Below are 24,081 nucleotides of genomic sequence, written 5' to 3' on the forward strand. Positions count from 1 at the left end.
CCTAAGCAGAACTGGAAACATAAAACTGCCAAACATTGAAAGCTTCAGCTGCCAGACCTTGTACCAACTGCCTTACTTACCTCACTTGAATCTTAAAAAAGTTTATATGAGACTTATGCTAGTTTATAGATGAGGAAACTGATTACTGGAGAGATTCAACTGTTTAAATTCATATTTCTCATAAATGTTCTTATTGGAATTAAAACCCATGCAACAGAGTCTAATCAAATCCTTTTTTTTTTCCCACCTGAGACATGCCATTATTTTCTCCACTCCCAGTGCATCTGGTCATCTCTTATCTTATTCTTTGAATTCCGTGTTAGCTTTCCTACCATTCAACTATTTCCAATATCCATTGTCTTTTCCACATGGTACCAGAGATATTTTAATAAAAGACCACATCTGAGCTTTGCATCCCCTTAATCAAAAGTAGCTTAAGGTCTGGAGATTATGAGACTTCTCCTAATCTAAACTCCATCTCTCCTGTCTCACTTCTTCTTCTCACTACAAGTCCTATTTTATGACTAAACCAAAGTCCTCTCTCCATCTCACCTCCTCACTTCAACTATTTGCACATCATTCCATTTTCTTGGAATCTCTGTCCATGTATGAGAGTTTGGTCAATTTTTGCATTGTTTTCCCATGGTGTCCACTTCTGAGCAATATGGTAGAGTGGGAATCAAGAGTCAGGGTGCTAAAATCAGACTTTCTGAACTCAAGGGCCTCACTACTTAATAACCTTCTGTGCCTGTTACCTATATAATTGCGACCGTAATAGTACCTACTTCAGTGTTGTTGAAAATAGAAAGAATTAATTCATGTGCAGTGCTTAGAATAGTGCCTCGTACCTAATAAGCCAACATTAAGCATTTGTTGTTGCTTCTACTATGATAATCTTGATGGTAATGATATAATGATCTCCCTGCAAAAAGGCTAAAGGAATTGTTTATTAATATTGGAGTCAACTTAGAGATTCATGGTCTTACCAAAGTAAAAGTATTTTGCCTATAGAGAGCCTCGATACAGTTTGTAGGCTGTTATATCTAAGCTATCCTATGGCATTTCTAGTCTCTCCCAAATTCTTCACTAGTTGAAATCCCACTAGTACCTGGGACAGGTACTAGTCCCCAGACTGGCGGTACCTTCATTATCAGAAATTAATGTACTTAACCAGGTTACTTCCCTGGTGCCTCTGACGGTAAAGTGTCTGCCTACAATGCAGGAGACCCGGGTTCGATCCCTGAGTTGGGAAGATCCTCTGGAGAAGGAAATGGCAACCTACTCCAGTACTCTTGCCTGGAAAGTCCCATGGATGGAGGAGCATGGTAGGCTACAGTCCATGGGGTTGCAAAGAGTTGGACACCACTGAGCAACTTCACTTTCTTTCACTTTCAACCACAGTTCTGGAGGTGCCTCATTTTGCTGGTTGAATGGATAATGGAACCAGCTATGCAGTGAGTTCAGCTTGGGCTGATGTGAATCAAGCTCCAAATCCAGGCAGGACTCCTAAGTGCAGCAGAGGGAGGTCTTTACCGTTTTAAGACACCATAAAGTAAACAATAGGGCTTCCCTGGTAGCTCAGTTGGTAAAGAATACGCCTGCAATGCAGGTCACTAGGGTTTGATCCACAGGTTGGGAAGATCCCCTGGAGAAGGAAATGTCAACCCACTCCAGTATTCTTGCCTGGAAGATTCCATGGACAGAGGGGCCTGGTGGTCTACGGTCCACGGGGTCACAAAAATCAGACACGATTTAGCAACTAAGCCAAAGTAAATAAAGGCCTGCAGATTTAGAAATATGATTCCTTCCTCTGTCACACAGGCAGGGTCATAAAACATATTATTTAGACTGAATTATTAGAATTAATTAGTTTACTAATTCATTAATTAGCTTACAAATTAGAATTAGTAAACTCTGGGAATTTGTGATGGACAGGGAAGCTTAGTGTGCTGCAGTCCATGGGTTGCAAAGAGTCAGACATGACCGAGCAACTGAACTGAACTGAACTGAGTTAGAATTAAGGAAAATTTTTCAGACAGTTTAATTTTTATGAAGCTGCTACAAACATATTTGTTGGTATATTATTTTTATTTTGATGACTATGATTCTGAACAGTTAAATGTAAACTGCAGTATTTCTTAGCAGAGTGCACCATTTAAAGCAACTCTACAGTAAGTCATAGTGAATTGCATTATAACTTTTTAGTTTTTATTTCTTAGAATATTAATTTACCAGCTTATTTTTGCCTTTATTTTTATTGAAGTATAACTGACATAACATTATATTAGTTTCAGATATACAACACAACTCAGTATTTGTATATATTGTAAAATGATCATCATCACAAGTTCAGTTAATGTCCATCACTGTGGCTTTCCTGGTGGCTCAACTGGTAAAGAGTCCTCCTGCAATGCAGGAGACCTGGGTTTGATTCCTGTGTCAGGAGGATCCCCTGGAGAAGGGAACAGCCACCCACTCCAGTATTCTGGCCTGGAGAATTCCATGAACTGTATAGTCTATGGGGTCACAAAGAGTCAGACACAACTGAGTGACTTTCACTTTTACCGTACATAGTTACAGAAACTTCTTTTCTTCTGATAAGAACTGTGAAGATTCTCTCTCCTAGCTTTCGAATGTGCAATGCTGTATTATTCACTATAGTCACTGTTCTATACATTACATCTCTCTCTTTTTTTTTATTTTATAACTGGAAATTTGTATCCTTTGACACTCCACCCATTTTGTCCACCTCTTACCCTCTGCCTCAGGCAACTACAGGTTTGTTCTCTTTATCCATGAACTTGTTTTTCCCAGTTGATTGATTGGTCATTGCTATTACTTTTCTTAGACTCCACAGTTCAGTTAGATCATATGATATTTGTCTTTCTTCTGTCAGACTTATTTCCCTTAGCAACTATTTAAATTACAGTAGGACACACTTGGGTCAACTGTGGTGCTTTCTAACTCAAAGGAGAAATCTGCGGTTTAGAAAATTGCAGCATTAAAGTAGCTAATATAGGTAACTTTTGGAAAGTCATGCTTAATATTTAGGGGGAAAGTAGAAGCCATAAAGTAAAACTCTAACTTGAGGAAGACAGCAGGAGCCAATCTATTAGGCTACTAATATCTAAATTTGATTTTCAGAATGAAGAATGTGTATGTGTATGTGTTGTTGTTTTATTTCACTTTTAGAGCCTCTAAGGTTTCTAGTTCTCATCATTACAACGAGAAATAATATTAAATGGGTTCCCAACATAACGTGCCAGGTGTACACATGCGCACACACACACGTACACACATATCCACACACATACCACATTTAAATTAAAGATAGAAGTCTAATGGTGGCACATAGATCTGAGAAATAAATGGGAAAAATGAATAATAAAATTGATGACTTGGGTTTCTGTAGCACCTGAAGTATAAAACGTACTTGCCTAATGGGATGAGGTAGAAAGAACTTTGGATTTTAATGAGAAGACCTAGATTTTAAAATGGTTGCTTTTCTAGTTACTATCTGTGTGAGGTTGGGCAAATCCCTTAACTGTCAAGAGCTTTGTATTTCTCATCTGTGAAATGGATATAATAGGGAGTCCTTGGAGGATCAAAAAATAATGTACATACAACCTTTGGAAATTGCAAAGCATGGTACAGATTTCAAAGATTATAGAAGTAAGAGATTTTGAAAGTGATTCAGAGATTTCAGAGATTATTTCAGAGATGAAGTAAGTATGACAGAGATACTGTTTTCAGTCTGTACATGAAAAAAAAAAATGAGATGTGGAAAAAGGAATGCGTGGCCAGGCTGAAATTGGAACTGGGCTTTTGAGTCCAAAAGCTGGCAGGTTTGTGTGCTTGACTCTGCTGTCTCTAAAGTTGGGTTGTGCATATTTCACAGGGCATAGCTATAGTAAATTAACCTAAACTGATTTCAAGGACTTCTAAACATATAATTATTGAGATATCTTAATAAGAAGTGCTAATATTAACCAGATGATGTTGATGTTTGTTTTCAAATGCAGGTAATGAATTTGGGCATCCTGAATGGTTAGACTTCCCAAGAAAAGGAAATAATGAGAGCTACCATTATGCACGAAGGCAGTTTCATTTAACTGATGATGACCTTCTTCGCTATAAGTTCCTAAACAACTTTGACAGGGATATGAATAAATTGGAAGAAAGATGTGGTTGGCTTTCAGCTCCACAGGTAAGCTCTTTACTCTCAATGTTATGTTATAGTCACCAGTGTTGTACATGCTTAGAATGACAATTGACTTAAATCCATATGCAGATCTCTTAAACAGCACTTTATTATTCCACGCATGGTGCCCTGTGACATACTTCAAGTTGTCAAAACATGTCACCAAAATCTCCCCAATAGATCACGAAAATCTTCAGCATAATTCCCTGCTTACTTTCCTGGTTAGCTTGTCGTTGTTGTTTAAATTTGGTAATTTTTATTTCACTTGGTTAAAACTAATGACAGAAGCTCCACATGGAATCCATTTTGGAAATTGCTGTGGAAACATCTTAATTGTTGTGACTGTTTTTTCTTTATATAAATAATTATGCTGTCATAATGAAACTACTTTGACAACATGGAGATTTCTTTATTCTTATTTTTCCTTTACTGGTCTCTAACTTGTCATTTCAATAGATGCCATTATACCTGCATGCTGTTTTGTATTTTTCATGAGCCTGACTCTCCTCTGGAATTAAAGTCTCAGTTTTTCAATAAGTTTTAGAAAATGTAATTAACAGGTGAAAATTTTATACAGGCTTTTTTTTTCCCCTTTGTAAAAATTAGCATATAGTATGTGTTACTTATAATCCATTTACTTTTTACTGGTGCCGTTTGAAATTACCGTTGATGTGTTTTTACTTTGGTGTCTCTGAATTTTTTTAATGGTTGAACAAAGGTACTTATATATTCAGGAAGATTGCTTACATGACATGAATGCCCTAATCGCATTTATTAGTAGTGCTGTTTCCAGAAGAGAGAGCAAAATGATGCTCCTTTTCAATGGGAACAATGTTGAATACCAAAAGGCATGCTGTTTACTCTAGAGCCTTAGCTCACATTTCTAAATTATCAAGAGGGGTGCTGCTGACACGCATGGAATTAAGTCCTCTCAGAGCTGGTGCTGGAAGAGGGTGGGGTTGAAAAAGCAAAAACTTCTCACTGCCTACTGTAAAATGTGATGTAGGAAATAAGAGAACTTGTAGATGTTGTAATTGCTTTTGAAACTCTCTTTCATCAGACAAAAAAAAAAAAAAAAATGTAGATTGTCAAGGCCTTTTGATTGCTTTTGAATCTGACAAAATCATGCAATATTATAAAAGTTTTAAGAAAAATGCAACTTCAGAAATCTGGATATAATAACAGTGTTACAGTATATTTTGAAAAATAATTTTATGTGCCTTCACTTACTAGTATAGAGACTAAAACAAAAGTCTTAAAGAAAATTCACTTATAAGTAGACCTAATATACTCACACACACACAGACACACATAAGTGCTTTCTGTATAGCACAGGTTCTGTGTTTTTACTTAAAACCTAATCCTCTGTCTGTACTTTGTTTGAGGTTGGCAAGTGATTGGGGAGATTTGTATACTCTTTAAGCAATTTTTGAAACTGCTGTTGGCCTCGATGGGGCAACATTTTGATATGGCAAAATTTCAATATGTTCAAAAAATATAACATGCTAGCACTTTCATTTTTGGCTTAATAATAAAGCTGTTAATAAACACCAAAAAAAACACAACTTTTTGTAAATACTTATAGCAGCATCTGGCTATTATTTGTGTATATTCTATGTGTTAATTCTTGCAGGCCTATGTGAGTGAAAAGCATGAAGACAATAAGATCATTGCTTTTGAGAGAGCTAGTCTTCTTTTTGTCTTCAACTTTCATCCAAGCAAGAGCTATACTGATTACCGAGTTGGAACAACATTGCCAGGAAAATATCCTTTTTGTTGCCGGTGAATGTGACTGTCGTTCAATTTTTATTGCATCATAGGGTCTGAGAAAGACTAATGCTGATCTTGGTGACAATAGCTCTCAGTTTCTTCATCTGAAAACTGAGGGACTTGAAATAGTTAATGTATCTTTGCTCAGTTCAGTTACACTAAAGTAATCCTGAACTCCATTCTGCCTCTAAAAAGTATGATTATGAACATTCTCTTAAGTAATATTTTAATCCAATGTGTAGTATAGGAGGTGATTGTTGTTTCTTCTTATGAAAATATTTTATAAGTTACCTCTGAGAGTCATCTCCTTTTCCCTCTCCATGGAGTGCGTCAGTAGATGATAGTTGTAAAGATAACCTCCTTTTCTTTTCTTTTTCCTATCTTCTAAAACACAAGACGTAGCTCACTTTTTGGGGGGGGATCTGAACTGATAAGGAATCAGGGCATGAGAGGTGTAAGCAAAGGAAACATCAGGGAGAATGTTTAGATACTGTCTACATTCATTTACTCATCCATTCATTCATTTCACAGATGTTTTATGAGCACCTATTTATTGAACACCTGCATGTCAGCCCTGTGTGAGGTGCTGGAAATATAGGAATTTTCCTGGCAGATAAAGTCACGGCCTTCATTGAGCTTTTAAACTACTGAAGAAGACAAATATTAATCATTTGAAGTGTGATCCTTGTTACAAAATGAAACATGCATGTGTTTGAAAGAGTTTAGGATTCACCCAACCCATGAAAAAAAGCAACAGATTCAGGATGTAGTAATAACAAACCAGCACAGATTTGTAAACAGGCAGTAGAAAGAGTGTGATCTTTCCCTGAAGCCCTGATAGTGATTAATGTCTGCCACCTGAGGAGGATGCCTGATGCCAGGATGATCTCTTACGAGCCAGGCTGTCTCTACCTACAGTAAGAGAAACCCCCCTATTCAACTGGCTCAGGCAATAAGGAAAAGTGCATTTTGCCAAACAATGGAAGCCCTGAGGTCAGGTGACCCCAGCACTGTGACTGTATCATCAGGTTCCCTGGTCCACTGGCCTTCCCACTTCCAACTCTCAGGGTGCCAACAGCGTCCAAAGGGTGTCACCTGATAGAGTTGCAAGACAACAGCCTTGGTTCCAAATGTGACCCTCAGACACAACAAAAGGCAAATAGATTTGTGTGGTTTTCAGGAACTAAGTCACTTTAGCAAATTTCCCTTGTATTCCATTGACCAGAATTCAGTCACTTATCCCCAGAGAAGTGTCTAGGGAGGAGAATGCTTTCCTCATGAGTAGCTTAATTAGGAATTACCCGCTGAGTCTCCAGGAAGCGACCTCCTTGGGAAGTAGTCGTCCAGACAGAATGTTTCCTTGGCCGTAAGGAGGAAAAGGCCACGATGTCCCGTGAGTAGCCTTGGGTCGCTCAGGGATGCTGCAAGTGGTGAAAGATGTTCCCCGTCTTCTCCCCGATCACCCCATCCCCTAGAACATCAGAGCATGTAGGAGGGAAGGCTATTGCTGCGGCGAAATATGCCCCAGTTAACAGAGACTGCTCAGATCATGGAAATCAGTGACACGGGGTTGTCTGCCCTGAAGAAGAGCTGTACTATTCAGGAGGCGACTGTTCTCACCATCTCCTTGAAGAAATACAAAGAGCTGCTAGGCATGTTGCAACTCATACACAAGCCTTCTCAGCGACACACTGCTCAAGTATTAACCCCTAGACTAAATCCTGCTGTATCTAATGATGGCCTATAATCAAACTGTAATTCTGACTATTATTAAACCAAAGTTCACTTACAGAACACTTGGGATCGACTGCAGTGTTTGGTAGTTAAGCACTGCCCTTGACCCTAAGTGGGAGAGAAGAGATTTGTAAAACCCAAGCTAAGATGTAAGGCAAGATGCAATACAGGCGTTGGGGCAGGAGTGTTCCATGGGTCACAGAGGGTAAGTAAAAGAAAAGTAAATGTGAGGGTGGGGGTGGAAAGAGAAACAGAAATTGAGTAGTTGATTGACTAATGAGATTTTTTAAGCCTATATCACAGAGAGAGAGAGAGACAGACATGATTTATAGACCAATTGATTAAGAAAAGACCTTAAAGCCTGGATCTTGAGAAATGGATGAAATTATGGTAGAAAAAATTGAGGAAGGCCATTCCTGCTGTTGGAAATCATAGCCTGTTCTTAGATAATAGACAGTACAATAGATTAATTGGGAGAATGTTGACCCAAAAAGTACTTGAAGATTAAACTGAAAGATAGACTATGATCACATAATAGAAGATTTTAATTCCCTTTTAACTAGTTTAGGGTGTTTTTTTTTGGAGTTTCATTAGGATCACTAACAAATGGAAATAATGGAATTTCAGTGATGTTGTTTAGGAGAAAAATTTGGCTTAAGCTACACTGAACTCCTGTTTGAAGTCTGTGTGATTTAACAAATATTATTAAATGAAATATATATAATAATATAGTATATTTTATTAAACAAAACCCACCCAAAAGTTAATTTCATTTTGTGATACAAAGTTACACTGTATGTGAAAGTCTAGTTTGGCTTTAGTACACCTTGCCACAGATTGAATCTTTCAAAACTTAGCAATTTGTTTAAATGTCTAAAAGCACCTTTTATACAGAAACTTTCCATTTTAATAAACACTGAATGCTTCATATTAGTGACCACAGAAAATGTACACATTACGTGTAGTAGTGATATACACATCTTGGAAAATTGGGCCATATCTTCATAGAAGTCATAGTTGCAGCCTTAGTCATCTGTTGCACCTCTAAGAGAACCTTGAAAATGTTGTTGCTTCTTTTATTAGAAGGGTTTTGTCTCCTACAGATCTGTGTCCACTTGGGCCTTACTTTCTCTTGCTGCCTTTCTCATTCCTCCCTTTCTGTCAGCAAGCTGTAACTAATTCCCATATGTTATTGCCTCCTCTGAGGACATTTGCATTTTAATAACCAGTCTCCTTGAATACTCAAAAGTATGCTGGACCTAATGAACTAGATATCTAATAGAATATTTTTTTTTAATAATGAGTATTTTTTTTTTGGAGGGAAAGAGAGCAGGAGAGCATTTCCAACATACCTGAAACCATACTTTCTAATTAGCTACATATTAATACTGTCAGCCTTAAATCTGAGCTTGAAATTATAAAATCTTCTAGATTTTGTGATGGTTTGTACTCTGATGATCCAGTTCAGTGCAGAAATCCCACCTATATATTCCTCTGCAAATCATAGTTACCATTAGGACACTTTCCAGTCCTTTGACTCTCACTATTTTACAAGGTGAACAATTCAAGGGTTTTTTTGTTTTTTTTAATGTAGCCTTAAATGTCAATGTATTATATCTGGACTCTGGGGCCCGTGCCTGTTCTACATGACAGCTATTCAAATCAAAAAGGCATTTAAGTTGTTCCTCACAATACCACCTCTCCTTGGTCTTCCCTCTTCCAGACCAAAAATACCTCTGGTTTCTTTAATAGATTCTTGTGATGCTTTCCAGACCTGTTAGCATCATGTCTCTCTTACCAGAATGTACCCAATGTTGTTCACTTTCCTCTTCATTGTGCTTCCAGAACAAACAGCAGAATATTCCAGATAACAGTCTGGCAAGTATGACATGGAGTGTCTCATTACCTCCTCTTGTCTTGAGACTGCTCTCTCTTGTTAATGGAGTTAAAGTCACACCAGCTTTTCTGGCAACCATCACATTTTTCGCTCATATTCACATTCATGTAAAAAGTTTTAGTTTTCTTTTCTGTGTACTTGTATTATGACATATCTCCCTTACTCTTTTTTTATTCAGCTAATTTAATTAAAATCCCAAGTTTAATATTGAGCATGATTTTTGCCTCTCACTTGTCAATAGACAAGATAAAAGACTACTAGAATATTAGTGGTATGATTGTACCACCTTCCCTAAGCAGTAGATAGATCTCTTCCTTCAACAACTTCTTGTTCCTTGCTTAGCTTACATAGTCCTTTTTATTATCCTTAGCACTGTACAAGTCTCATTTCTTTTTGGTCTTTCATCTTTCTGACTTTATTCCTATACCTTTAAACAGCATTGTAGCTCACCATTATAGAATCATTTCTGGAATAGGAAGTACAAAAATATTGGTATTTCTATGCTGTAGTTTCTGACTTTACCAAAGTATTCTATGCCACTGGTATTTCCAACTACCGAACCAGTGAATTGAAGACAGATTTCCTCTGTGAAGGATCCGCAGAGGCAAGATTGGATGTATTAATCAAGTCAAGAAATTCATCAAATTTTTAATTCCCAGGAAAGCAGGATTTGGTACCAGAACAAATTTAAAGTTCCTAAAGAAGTCATTGGAACTTCCTCTGCCACTATGAAATATAAACCTGCAGTAGGTAGCATGCCTGAATTCTTGAATAGTTCCATGTTTTGAACCTGTGTATCCTGTATATCAAATAGCAAGACATCAACTTTCACTCATATTTGAGTAGAATTTGAGCTGACTGTCTTTCCAAGAAACTGTTGTAAGGGGAGCTATTTTGGGGGCAAACACTTTAGGAGTACTTTCAGCTGTCACTTCAAAATAAGATGATAAATTTGGAAGGTTGAAGGGGTGTCTGCTTTGTATCACTAAGGTTTCAAACCCAGTCTTCATGGTGGCTACTAAAGGACAGTGTTGTTTCTGCAAAATGAATCTGCAGGAATATTCTAGAAAACAAACAAGCAAACAGACAAAAATGCAACAGTAAAAACACTTCGTGGTGCACTGTCTCCCATTTGTCTTTCTCTCCGTTAATCTTCAGTGTAATAATCACCAGTGTTTGTTCATTCAGTGAATAGTAACGTGAGTAAAACAGAACTGAGACGCAGTGTACTGGCTAAGGGAGTACATGCAGAATTACATGCTCAGGAAGACACAATGCTGTATGATGTAGTATGTTTGTTTATGGTTTTACATTTTTAGCTGGGTAGAAAGAAATGTACTTTCCTTTATAGTATCAGAATCAGTATTTTATTTCTATGGTCACGTTTCTTCACTTAGACCATTATCAAATCAATGCTGAATCAAAAGAAAGACTGCTAAATCCCTAAGGACAGACTGCTCTCTCTAATCCATTTTGAGTAACACAAATGGTGATGCCTCATTTTGAGGGATGTAGGGGGAAGTGTGGGTGTAGGGGATCTCTTCTGAGGTCCTTCTGTTTGCTAGCCACTTAAAAAAAAAAATCTAGTTTAATATTTTTAGGTGCCCTGTAAGATAGGTTGTGTTAGATTCATGTGGCCGATCAGGAAATGAGAGCTTTATGTAATTATCTAACTTCCGTCCAGCACACGGCTGGTGAAGGTCAAGCAGTGTGTTATGAAACCCATCTTCTTCCTAGGAGACCATGGCACCTCTTTCTGTCCATTCATGGGTTCATACATGTGGTTGGTGGTGGCAGCAGCAGTGACATTAGCAATGGTGATTTATTTCTATAATGTTCAAAGTGATTTTGTTATAGTTCTGGGAAAATAGGCACCATGAGGGAATCATACACAATTTCATGGCATGAGCTTTTCTCTCATCAGGTTCCATCAGTACCTCACTATCACCCTCTACAAATTTTTCCCAGGAAATTCTTCCCCATGACCCCTGTCATCATCATCAAAAAAAAAAACAAAAAACTAAAAAGTATTTTTAAAGAATAAAACATGAAATAATTGACTCAGGTCAATTACTGTGATTTCTCTTCATTCTGGAGGAGAATATAAATGTGCTGTAGTTCTTTGTTCAAAGTGAGACTCTTCTGGTGCATCACGTCAATTAAGTTTACTGTGAAATATTCATGTATATGTTAAGCCCTCATAGCTCATTTATAAAGTAGGTGTCTTGGTAGATACAGATTCTTATCTCTCCAAGAGCATGAACACCAGTATCAAATGTTTTCAAATCTTTTGTCAGCATGCTGTTGAGGTGGGTGTGGGAATAATAGTGTAATAGCAGCCCCCTTTCCAAATGGCTTTTCAAACTGTTAAAATACTGCAATGTTTAGAGGAATAATCATCAAGTGTGGCTTGTGAAGACTGTGTGAATCCAGGCCAAAAATATTTAAAACTAAGGGAACAGATGAGTAAATAGTTGGATCTGACTCAAGGTCTTTGCAATATTTTCATTAAACTGCTGCAAGATGTACTTTTTAAAATGTAAATTCAGACACTGACATTTGCAACCTGTACACAGAGTTTCTTATGAGCAAATAAGGTCACTTGGATGATTCACTGAAGTGTGATCACTGAAGGCAGAGATGTGGCTGTGAGTTGCTTAGTTTACAGGAGCCTTTGAAGCATGGTTATATAACATTCTGTGTTTATTAGAATCTGGGCTTTGTGCAGCAAATAAAAACAAAGGATTTAATTTAGGATTAGCTAGGTGGCCACATTCTATTCAGATTTGATATGTAGAGGTTAATTTCTGGACTAATAATGTAGAGCTTAATATTATAGTTTTCCATATTTATCAAGTTTTGATTAAAAAAAATTTAAAGAAATATAAGTGTTTCTGATAAAAGATCTACATAATGACTTTGATCAGATGCAAGTGTGTTTCTTTTCCTTGTGTGCATATGTGAGGAGAGAGAAATTGTATGCTTTTACTGTGTGGCCATATAGTGACGAAGCTCTTTATGTGGACAGGGACAGGTAATCCTACTAACAGTGCTATATTTACGTCCCTCTTTTGTTTCGATAGCTTCACTATGGATGTATACTCATGGCCTTGGTTCACCTTCTTTAGTTTCAAGATGAAAGTGATACTTCTAAACATTACCGAGAGGTACTTTCAGTAATTTTTCATTGTTAAACCCTGTCCAGAAATCCCTGAGATTTAATGATAATGACAAATGTGTACCCCCACCTCCACTGGCAATAAAGAACCTATGATTTAGCTTCATTTCTCTACTTAGAAATTTGGGATGAATCACAAAGTAAGAAAAATATTTTGTAACTGATGTAACACGTTCAGATTGGCTTAATATATATTCATAAGACAATAGGCAGTAATGAATAATGAGCGAGCCCTTACTACACACATATGTTTTTAGATTTTTTTAGTAACTGAAGGCTGTTCAGTGTCTCAGTGCTTCTGAGACATTCAACACCATTTCTGTTTTTGGTTCATAGCTCAATTGCTCAGTGATGGTCTCCTCTGGTTCCAGAAATTCATTGAACAATAGCTCAGTCAGGATTTCTCTTCTTGTCCTTCTGGGGAATAATGAAATCAGAAATGCTATCGCATCCTATAAAAACAGTACATTCTCCCCTCCTAGTTGTATCACTAATGAGGGGAAAACATTTGTTCCTAGCATAATTATTTTTACCAGTTTGTGAAAGGAGGTATTCAGTTCAGTCGCTCTGTCATGTCTGACTCTTTGTGATCCCATGGACTGCAGCACATCAGGCTTTCCTGTCCATCACCGACTCCCGGAGCTTGCTCAAATGCATGTCCATTGAGTCGGTATTGCCATCCAACCATCTCGTCCTCTGCCGTCCCCTTCTCCTCCTGTCTTCAATCTTTGCCAGCATCAGGGTCTTTTCCAATGAGTCAGCTCTTTGCGTCAGGTGACCAAAGTATTGGTGCTTCAGCTTCAGCGTCAGTCCTTCCAATGAATAGTCAGGTTTATTAAATGGAAATTGACTCCAAGATACTTGGTAAAAGTGAGTCTCTTTCCTGCATATTAGCAATTATATTTTTACTTGGAATGTATGAGACAAACATAAAACTAAATTGTTGATGGAAGGATGGATGGATGGATAGATGGATAGATGATGATGAAGAGAGAAATGGGCAGATGGTGGGATGATGGATAGACAGATGGATAGATAGATGGAGGATAGGACTCTCTAAAGGTGGAAAAGCCCTGAAGTTGTTTAAAATTAATTAATTAAAATACAAAGATTTCTATAACCATTACTTTACCCTTGGAACAGATATTTAGTTAAATGGTAGAAAGAAAAAAATTGATAAAACATTATAAATAACATACATCATGATTTTTTAGAATTTAAAATTATGGAGTCTGCTGTCAGAATACTTGCTGAACAGACTTTCATAATAAGATCTACCATCTATTCCAAACTTATTACATTTTGCATGCTATAAGCGCTTTACACTTACTATCTCATTTAGTAAATTTTTTTCCTTTCCTGTGGAATAGCATTGCAGACTCTAATGGAAGGAAAGCCACAATGAAACATTGGCCTGAAAGATTTCATATCTAGCTTTCTTTTTAAATAGTCTTTTATTTAATCAGTCCAGAACAGATTGTTCTCTTCTAGTTTGAAAAATAAATTATATTTATCACCTTTATATCTGATGACATTGTTTTTTAAATAGAGCATTCATTATCTACAATAAATATGTAATACTGAATGTGAATTTACCTTTTCCTTCTGGGTCTCTGTAGAAATTAGCCCCACCCATTTTTTTTCCCACTGAATATCTCCTGCCCTCGAGAAAGCTGCTTGGATCTTCTGTAAGTGAGATGTTTTTATTTTCACCATTTTCTATTAATCTTTTCTAACTCAGAATCTCACAGGGTCAAACTAAGGGCTCGGTGTTTCATTTAAATGTGAAAATGGTACCTTGAGTATTCCACAAGATTTCTTTAAATTAATCCATGATATAATTACTGGTTCCCTATAACTATTTAAAGGCTCGTAAGGATAAATGGATGCTATAGCCAAAAGAAAGTTATCTTTTTCCAGAGAAAAGTGGAAAAAGTAAAACCATGAACAATGTATTCTCAGAAACCGTGGTTTCAGTTATAATCCTGTGTAAGAACCATTCCTGATTCTATTAATGTGGTATCTTACCCTAATGATGGAAAAATGCCTAGTTCCTATTTTATTTGTGAAATTTATCTGTGAAACTTATTGATATTCTTGGTACTTACACGATATGAACTGTTGAATAAGGAAAGCATTCTTTAGATGTTATCAAGTAAAATTATTTAATTAATGAATGTATAACTTAAGTACAGTCATATTACCTTTCATTGTTTTTGAGTCGCTAAGCCATGTCCAACTCTGCGACTCTGTGGATTGTAGCCTACCAGGCTCCTCTGTCCACGGGATTTCCCAGCCACGAATACTGGAAGAGGTTGCCATTTCCTTCTCCGGGGGATCTTCCCGACCAAGGAATTGAACCCGCATCTCCTGCATTGCAGGCAGATTCTTTACCACTGAGCCACAAGAGAAGCCCCATTACCTTTTATTGCCAGGCAATAAATGGCTATTATAGGATCACTAATTAAAACAAAATTATTTTCTGTTCATAAAATTATAACCATTACTGTAGTTTTTCTTGATAAGCTCTTTATTATTTTGTGTTTGTGTGCTTAGTCACTTTAGTCATGTCTGACTCTTTGCAACTCTATGGACTTAGCCCACCCTCCAGGCTCCTCTGTCCAATTTTCCAGGCAAGAATACTGGAGTGGGTTGTCGTTTCCTGTTCCAGGAAATCTTCCTGACCCAGGGATCAAACCCACGTCTTGGGTCTCCTGCCTTTTCTGGCACAGTCTTTACCACTGTACCACGAAGGAAGTCCCCTTTATTATTTAGGAAGAGTCAATTTTCACTCCACTACTTTTGCTTCTAACCCTCTTCCTTTTTGTCCAGCTAAGGAAAACAAAAGGAAAATAAGTTTCTATGCTGGTAGCGTTCTTTTCTGATTCTGAAATATTCCTTTCTTCAGTTTATTCTCTTACCTTAACATTTTTATCTCACAAAAGCTCATGTATCGTGTGTGATAGTAGGTATTTCTGGGTCTCATATTTGTAAACATTGAGAAGTATGCTCTTATTACTTTGCTGTTCAGTCACTCAGTCGTGTCTGACTCTTTGCAACCCCATGGACTGCAGCACACCAGGCTTCTCTGACCTTCACTATCTCCCAGAGTTTTTTCAAACTTGTGTCCATGAGTCGATGAGGCAGGCCATCACACCCTCTGTTGCCCCCTTCTCTTCCTGACTTCAAAATTTTCCAACATTAGGCTCTTCTCCAATGAGTCCAGTCTTCACATCAGGTGGCCAAAGTATTGGAACTTCAGCATCAGCCCTTCCAACGAATATTCAGGACTCATTTTCTTTAGGATTGACTGGTTAGATCTCCTTGCTTTCCAGTGGGACTTAAGAGTCTTCTCTAACACCGTAGTTCGAAAGCATCAATTCTTTGGTGCTCATCCTTCTTTATGGTCCACCTCTCACATCCATACATGACTAGTGGAAAAGCCATAGCTTTGACTAGACAGACCTTTACTGTGTCTGCTTTTTAATATGGTGTCTAGGTTTGTCATAACTTTTCTTCCAATGATCAAGCATCTTTTAATTTCATGGCTGCAGTCACCATCTGCAGTGATTTTGGAGCCCAAGAAAATAAAGTCTGTCACTGTTTCCATTGTTTCCCAATCTACTTGCATGAAGTGATGGGACCATATGCCATGATCTTATTTATTTGAATAAATAAGTTTGAGTTTGAAGCCAGCTTTTACACTCTCCTCTTTCACTTTCATCAAGAGACTCTTTAGTTCTTTACTTTCTCCCATAAGTGTGGAGTTACGTACATATCTGAGGTTATTGATATTTCTCCCAGCAATCTTGATTCCAGCTTGTGCTTCATCCAGCCAAGCATTTTGCATGTTGTACTCTGCGTAGAAGTTAAATAAGCAGGGTAACAGTATACAGGCTTGACGTACTCCTTTCCCAATTTGGAACCAGTCCGTAGTTCCGTGTCCAATTCTAGCTGTTGTTCCTTGACCTGCATACAGATTTCTTAGGAAAATTTCTCAGAAAAAGTTCTCTTTCAAAATTTTCTGCAGTTGGTTGTGATTCACTTAGTCAAAGACTTTTGCATAGTCAATGAAGCAGAAGTAGATCTTTTATTTTTGAATCCTCTTGCTTTTCCTGTGATCCAGTGGATGTTGGCAATTTGACCTCTGATTCCTCTGCCATTTCTAAATTCAGCTTGTACATCTGAAGTTCTCAGTCCCTATGTTCTTGAGGCCTCACTTGCAGATTTTTGAGCATTACCTTAGCATGTTAAATGAGTGCAACTGTGCGGTAGTTTGAATAATCTTTGGCATCACCCTTCTTTGGGATTGTAATGAAAACTGACCTTTAAAATGCAATACTTGTTAAATAACTATAAAAATTAATAATTAAGTCTACATAGAATTTGATTCAAAATGTGCCACAGTTTTTACTCAATTTGTAAGTTATCTTTATGTTTGACTATCACAGCCAAAACATTGGTTGATTTTTTTTTTAATTGTACAGAAATGCACTTTGCAAAAACAACTTAGCAGATTACTCTTTCCGTGTGTAATTCTTTTCCATGTCTGCTTAGTAAGATTAAACCAATATGATGGGTTTATAGATGCTTGTAAAGTACTATACTAGATTCATTATACCCCTAGGAAATACATATATTAACAATCACATAATGTGAGTTTATCGCTCTTTCACTCAATGTTTTTGATGCCTATGGAGAAATGTTTACTTTGAACCTTTCCTCTCACAATGCTTAACCTAGGGAAAATTTTGATAGGCATGGGCTATGTGCTCAGAAGTGCTCAGGGATGACTGGGCATAATGATGCATGTTTGATCACATACATACACACATACACAAACTCCGTTAGGCTTTGCTTGACACTTTCTCAAGGGAAGCTAACTCAGCCCCTTATTTACCTTTCTGAAGCATCAGGTAAGCCCTAAGGTATTAGATTTTCTATTTGGTCTTAAAAGTTAAAATACAAAGAAGCATATATATTGACTATGGTAGTGGTGGTTCTTAGTCACTAAGACATGTCTGAGTCTTATGATCCCATGGACTGTAGCACAACAGGCTCCTCTGTCCAAGGGATTTCCCTCACAAGAATACTGGTGTGCACCAATATATTGATGATTCATTACTGCTAATAAGTTCTGACTTCAAATATATCAGAAGGATGTTTCTGCTACCAACACTAAATGAAACAGCCTTCAAATGGTTAAGTATTTTAATGTTCATTTACTTTGCAGATTTTAACTGGAAGATGGTGGTAGAGTGATAGAAAATATTATACCTAAGTGCATATCCTGGCCTTGCCACATTTTATATATATATATATATATATATATATATAATGTACATATATATGAGTATATATATGGTTTTCACAAGTTACTGTGATATTCAACACTTAAGTTCAGTCATCTGTATAAAGAAAGCTCACCAGTCAGGTTGATAATACAAGTCTTTGAGTATATGTCAGCTTTAGTGAACATGTAATCATTTACCCACTTCAACTAAGAATTAGATAAAATGTCTATCTCCAGGGCTCATACCAATCAGTTATTCACTTGAGAACTAATTGCTTCAAGCTGACATGCATTTGTTTAACTGTAACTGTTCCAAAAAGAAAGAAAAGAAGTCTTTTAAAATGTCTCAAGTAAAACTTTATAGATAATGAAGTGGCATTGTGTTAGAAGTTATATTGTACAGATCTGTGCAGATAAAACAAGGGAGGAGACTCAAGGTTGTTTTTTTATGACCAAAGGAGTATTAAATTATTTCTTAAAATTTAGCAAAAGCATGTGTAGATCAAAACCCAGGGTGGAGACTGCAATAGGAAAATAATGCACAGAAGATCCACTCAGTAAATGTGTTAGGTATTAATCCAGGTCCTAGGTAGAGGGGAGGAGGGGTGGGTAGGGAAAGACAACTCCCTTATAGAGATTTATTTAAATTAAAGAAAGAGAAAAAATATAATAATTAAGTTTATAGAATGATAAAAGTGGATAATGCTCTGTTGAAAAACTGGGGCAAATGCAAGAGGGTGTGTTGTATGTTTACTCGCTCAGTTGTGTCTGACTCTTTGAGACCCCATGGACTGTAGCCCACCAGACTCCTGTGGCCATGCAATTCTCCAAGTAAGAATCCCCCCCTCCGGGGGATCTTCCTAACCCAGGGATAGAAGCCAGGTCTCCTGCATTGCAGGCAGATTCTTTACCAACTGAGCCACCAGGGAAGTGTTTAATTTTCAGTTTGGATGTTCAAAGTAGTCTTCTCAGTCTTTCTCAAAAGCATGAGGACCATTAAAAAATAAAATAAAAATTTTAAGTGTAGTCCTCAAAGAGGCCAAGGTGCTGTCCAATTAAGCTTCAGTGTTCAATCTTTTTAAATAACAGGGAAATTATTTAGATCCTAGTGAGAATAAAGTCATGGGGGAGAGGAAGGGAAATAAAGGTCAGAAAGAAAGAAAAGGCCAAATTGGATTAAAAAGGAAGAGAGTAAGTTGACATACTTTTACATTTTCATCAGTTGAACTAGCAGTTCAAATGGTCCAGGGCCAAGAACAATAATAATAATAATATAAAGAGCAGCTGATAACTTGGGCACTTTCCCAATGCTAGGCACTCTATTAAGCACTTGATCTACACTGTTTCTGTGACTCCTCACAGTAACCCTCTGATATATTATCCCAATTTTAACAATGAGAAACTTAGCCTTAAGGAGACTCAGTAACTTGCTGGAAGACATACGGTGGGTAATTAAGAACTCAGACTAGAATGTAATTGTTGGACCCCAAAGCCATGCACCCACTGTATTTTACTGCTGTAGGAGGCTTTCTCCTATTCTTGTCTGCCTGCATTAAATGGCTTAGATGATGCTTACTTATGCTTGCAGTTCTCATTATTTTTCAGGAATTTTGAAGTTTCCAATGATCTTCTCCCTTTATTTATATTGCATAGAATTCAATTAAAGGCTGTATTAACATAAGTTTGAGTGAAGATGTTTCTTTATAGCCTATGTTAAAATTGAGTTCAAAAGCACAATATATTTGTAAAAAATGTTGCATCTGCATTGTCAAAACTCATTTTGATGAGAAAGCATGTGTTTGAAAGATGTATAAAAATCTGTTGTGTTTCTCTTTTGCATTTCTCACTAGCTGATATTGCTTCATCAAATAATTGAATTTATAAGTTCTTTGGATAATCCTTGGGGCTTCCTTGGTACCTCAGTTTGTAAAGAATCTGCTTACAGCACAAGAGACTGGGGGTTCAATCCCTGGGTTGGGAAGATCCCCTGGAGGAGGAAATGGCAACCCACTCCAGTATTCTTGCCTGGGAAACCCCATGCACAGAGGAGTCTGGTAAGCTACCATCCATGGGGTCCCAAGAGTTGGATAGGATGTAGCAACTAAACCACTACCCTTGGGTAATCCTTAATGGCACAGGCAAAGAACAACAGTTTTAGAGGGTAGTTAGTCTATAAGTCTGAGCATATTTTTTTGTTATTTTCTTTTCTTGAGTTACTGAGAAAAATGACATTTTTTTAGTTCAATTATATAATCTTCTAGGACAAAGAAAAGTTCCTAATTAGGTTAGTCAAAGAATTCTGTAAAGTATTTAGAATAATATTCTTATTTGCATAGAGAAATATGTAGTGCTCAATATTTTATATTATCATTTGATTTGCTGTTACTGATGTGTGTCATTAAGCCTGCCTAAGAATAAACTAATAATTTGCGTGAAAATGCATTTCAAAAAGCATATCAATCCATTAATTAATGTGGTAGATTATATTTGAGCCCCTCCTCCTTTGAGTTTGTTTCATTGCTATTCTGCATTGTACAGTTTCTAAGAATGTATAATTAAGGAAGTAAGTTTGCATGGACTAGAGTTTATTTTTTAGGCTAAAGTCAGAAACCTGTTCATGAAAGAAGCACATTCTAAATTATACTATGAAGATACTTCTGTTTTGCACTTAATTAGAACATGTGGTTGTCATTTAAACTTGTAATGAAAACAGTGTTCACAAACTTGAATTCATATATAGCTCATATATTGAATTTGTTCCTTTTTGCAAAGACAGTAAAATTTTAATGTAAACTAATAAGAACTTAAAAAAAATATATTGTACCCTTAAAGGGAAGCTCCATTTACCTTTCATTATAATTTAAAATATACTTTGGCTCTATTCAGTAGTAAATTTCCTATTTATTTTTATATTAGCCTCTGTTTTAATTTTATTTTAGAACTATTGTAATATTGTAGGAGTTTTTTAAAACTAAAGTTAGGTAGAGAAAAGAAGCTAAATGGTTATTGTCTATTGAAAGTAATATACTCATAAATGCTCACAGCCATAAAATGGTTTCAAACAAATAATGAAAATATCAGAACTTATTTCCAGTGGTGAATTTTTAAGTGGCTATATATCCTAGTTGACAAAGCTAAAGACAGAAATGCCTAAATCAGACACACACATGCACCTGCCTCGCTCTAACACACATATACATCCGTAAAATATACGGCAGCACATCACTAGTTTTTGCTCCTGTATTTGGAAAGAGAGCAGAGAGAGCAACTAAAGGTTGTCATTTATGACCTGGTCTATAGTTGAGGACAATAAATGAGGTATAATTTAAGTATGCTTATGAAGTAGAGGGGCAGATCTATTTGAGATGCTATACAGCCAACATGCTATACAAGATTTGTGAATTGTGGCTGGCAATAAATTAAATTCAATTTATGGAGCATAAAAGGAGGAACATTATGTTAGAACACTGAGGCAAGTCTTGTGCTAGCTAGTTATCTTTAGACTGTTGAAAACATGAAATTATTTTTATTTTATACCACCTGTTCTTAGATTACCAGATGTTTCTTTACAGTTCCTTAGAATTTTGTACCTAATGTTTTCTGCCTTTGATAATACATTCTCTTTCCGAGGGTCGCTTAACTTCCAAAAGTTATTGTAATCCTAATACCATGGGTGGGTTGATTAAAGAGTCATATCTGAAAATAGCATACCAAATTCATATGTTCTAAGTGTATATTTTTTAACATGTCATCAACTGGGATATGTTTTACAGTGATTGACATGGTAGTGATATTTTTCTTTTTAGTGCAGTCGTATAAAATAATTCATCTTAAAATCGATGGTGTCCTAGATTTAAAGATATATGGTAACCTACCAGCTTTGCCATCTTTATGGTCATCTACTCACTAGAGAAGCCCTTTTATTGTCACTCAGTCTGAAACCTCAGGGTTTGTACCTTGCAATAAATTTCCCTAGTTTCATCAGCAGGAGTGAAGTGAGTTTAGTGCAGAATGGTATAAATGATAGTACTTCTTACATCAAAATCCTTATACTTTGAACAGACACTTTATCAAGTGGCTGAGCAAACACAGCGGCTTTTGAAGTATTTGAAGAGCCATTGAATATAAGAGTCTTCATGCCTTCACTGTTCTTTAATCTTGTTAGTACAGGTCTTCAGAACATGGCTCTTCCTTAGTTCAAATTTAAGGACATAGATTATAAAATAATGCTTAAAACTTCTTATTGACTTCAACCTGTTGATAGATATATCAAATACTTAGGAAGCTCTTGAATTTAAAATAAGAAGAAATCAAAATATTTTAAAATGATATCCCAATGAATAGGAATCTATTTGATCTCCTTTTAAAAAATCTCCATAAAATTTTTTATAATTCTTTTCCCTGCTGTATTTTCCCCAATTGAGCAAAGTACATTTTGTATACCCCAAACAACAGATCAAATGAACCAACTGAGCAAGAAATTGATCTAGAACAAATGCAACAAACCGCTGATATTCAGACTCCTTAAGTAACGATAAGAATTACAGTCCTTTAGCACCAATCTTTTAAACTTAATTAAACACTAGGATATCACTTTATCTGTTTTCCTTATTTTTACTCTTCAAGCCATGTTCATTCCAGCCTCTTTATGCTTAGAATCTCAAAATTGGAATTAAACATAGAAACTGCCAGAAAAAAAAACCACTCTGCCTGATTCTTGGCATAAAACAGGCATCCACTTGTGGAGAGTAGGGTAAATTAAGTCTACGTTTGACTTCTGTCTACATCCCAGCTCTACCACAAAACTTACTGTGTCTTTGGGCACAACTCTTCCCCTTCTAAGTGTTTCCTCAAATTGGGCATCAGTTTCCCATTTGAGGACCATCAGTTGTACATACAAAAAAAAAAAAAAAAAAAAAAAAAAAAACATTGTTTATGTATGTCTCTCCATTTGTACTATCCAAGTTTAACCATGCTACTATCCATGGACCACTGTTAGATTACTGGCCGGTTTTTCTGACTTAGTCTATTCCCTTAACTATTCATTCTATTCATTCTGTTAACTGTTCATTCTATTCTACCCTTAACCTTCAGGTTAATTTTGTTTGTTTGTTTTTGATTAGCATAACCTTTCTCACAAAGCTTCAACATTCTCACACTTAATTATAGAATAAATCTGAACAGTCTAGCCAGCCTTCAGAGCTTTTTGTTTATAAACTGTCAATCCTACCTTCTCCCCTTGGCTGTACCTCTCACTGAATATTGCCTTCTGCTTTATTTGTGGACATTCACATGTGTTTCTAATCTCCCCTTAACAGGCTGTGAGTTGCACATAAACTAAAACTACATGTTAGTCATTTTTTTTTATATCTTGCACAGAGCCTCCTACATTGTGTGTATTTATTAAGTGAATGGGAAAAATAATTTCTTCTACGTTCCCCTAATATAAAATATAAGACATGTAATTTGGCCTTTCTTCATGAATCAGAATTGTCATCCTGAATATCAGTTTCAGAGATGTACTGAAAAGCTATAATGAGAAGGCCCTCTGCTAGATGGAGGGAGGCAGCTATGAATAAAAGAGACGTGGAGCTGCTGAGATGTCCTGCTAAATTTATCTACTGTGGAATTGGAAATCCTATGAAGAAGACAGTTTAAGGGTAAACTAGCTCTGAGTTATATTTTCAGAGGGATATTCTTCACTGGCAGGCAGGGCGGGGCTGTCTAGGGGTGTTGGTGCTGTGTGGGGCCCACGCCACGTGTGTGATCTGTGTGTGTCCGCACGTACATGAGAGAGAGGGAGGGAGAGAATGCCGGAATGAGAGAAGAGAGAAGCAACAATCCAGTTGCCCAGATAACCCTTTTAGAAATGTCTGTTCTAAGCAGTGTTCCTAAAAGATGGGGTTTCCTGGTTCTTTTTTTTTTTTTTTTCCATTTATTTTTATTAGTTGGAGGCTAATTCTTTACAATATTGTAGTGGTTTTTGCCATACATTGACATGAATCAGC

The 24,081-nt window shown here is 36.6% G+C and overlaps 1 protein-coding gene and 1 long non-coding RNA gene across 3 annotated transcripts in view; both read left to right on the forward strand.

Moving 5' to 3' along the window:
* The window catches only part of GBE1 (1,4-alpha-glucan branching enzyme 1), a 290,948-nt gene that overhangs the window by 254,215 nt on the left and 12,652 nt on the right, over positions 1–24,081 (forward strand). The window contains exons 13-14 of the mRNA XM_065913821.1: positions 4,023–4,207; positions 5,835–5,965. Coding sequence (XP_065769893.1) covers positions 4,023–4,207; positions 5,835–5,965 — 316 coding nt within the window. The remainder of the gene's footprint in view (positions 1–4,022; positions 4,208–5,834; positions 5,966–24,081) is intronic.
* On the forward strand, positions 5,973–23,700 carry LOC136152513 (uncharacterized). 2 transcript variants are annotated; one of them, XR_010660219.1, is made up of 4 exons: positions 5,973–7,910; positions 12,686–12,769; positions 19,924–20,127; positions 22,529–23,700. It is a non-coding gene; the product is annotated as an uncharacterized lncRNA (long non-coding RNA). The 2 variants fall into 2 exon arrangements; XR_010660218.1 differs by having other exon boundaries at positions 5,973–12,769.

The sequence above is a fragment of the Muntiacus reevesi genome, chromosome 21, assembly GCF_963930625.1.
Source record: "Muntiacus reevesi chromosome 21, mMunRee1.1, whole genome shotgun sequence".
NCBI lineage: Eukaryota > Metazoa > Chordata > Mammalia > Artiodactyla > Cervidae > Muntiacus > Muntiacus reevesi.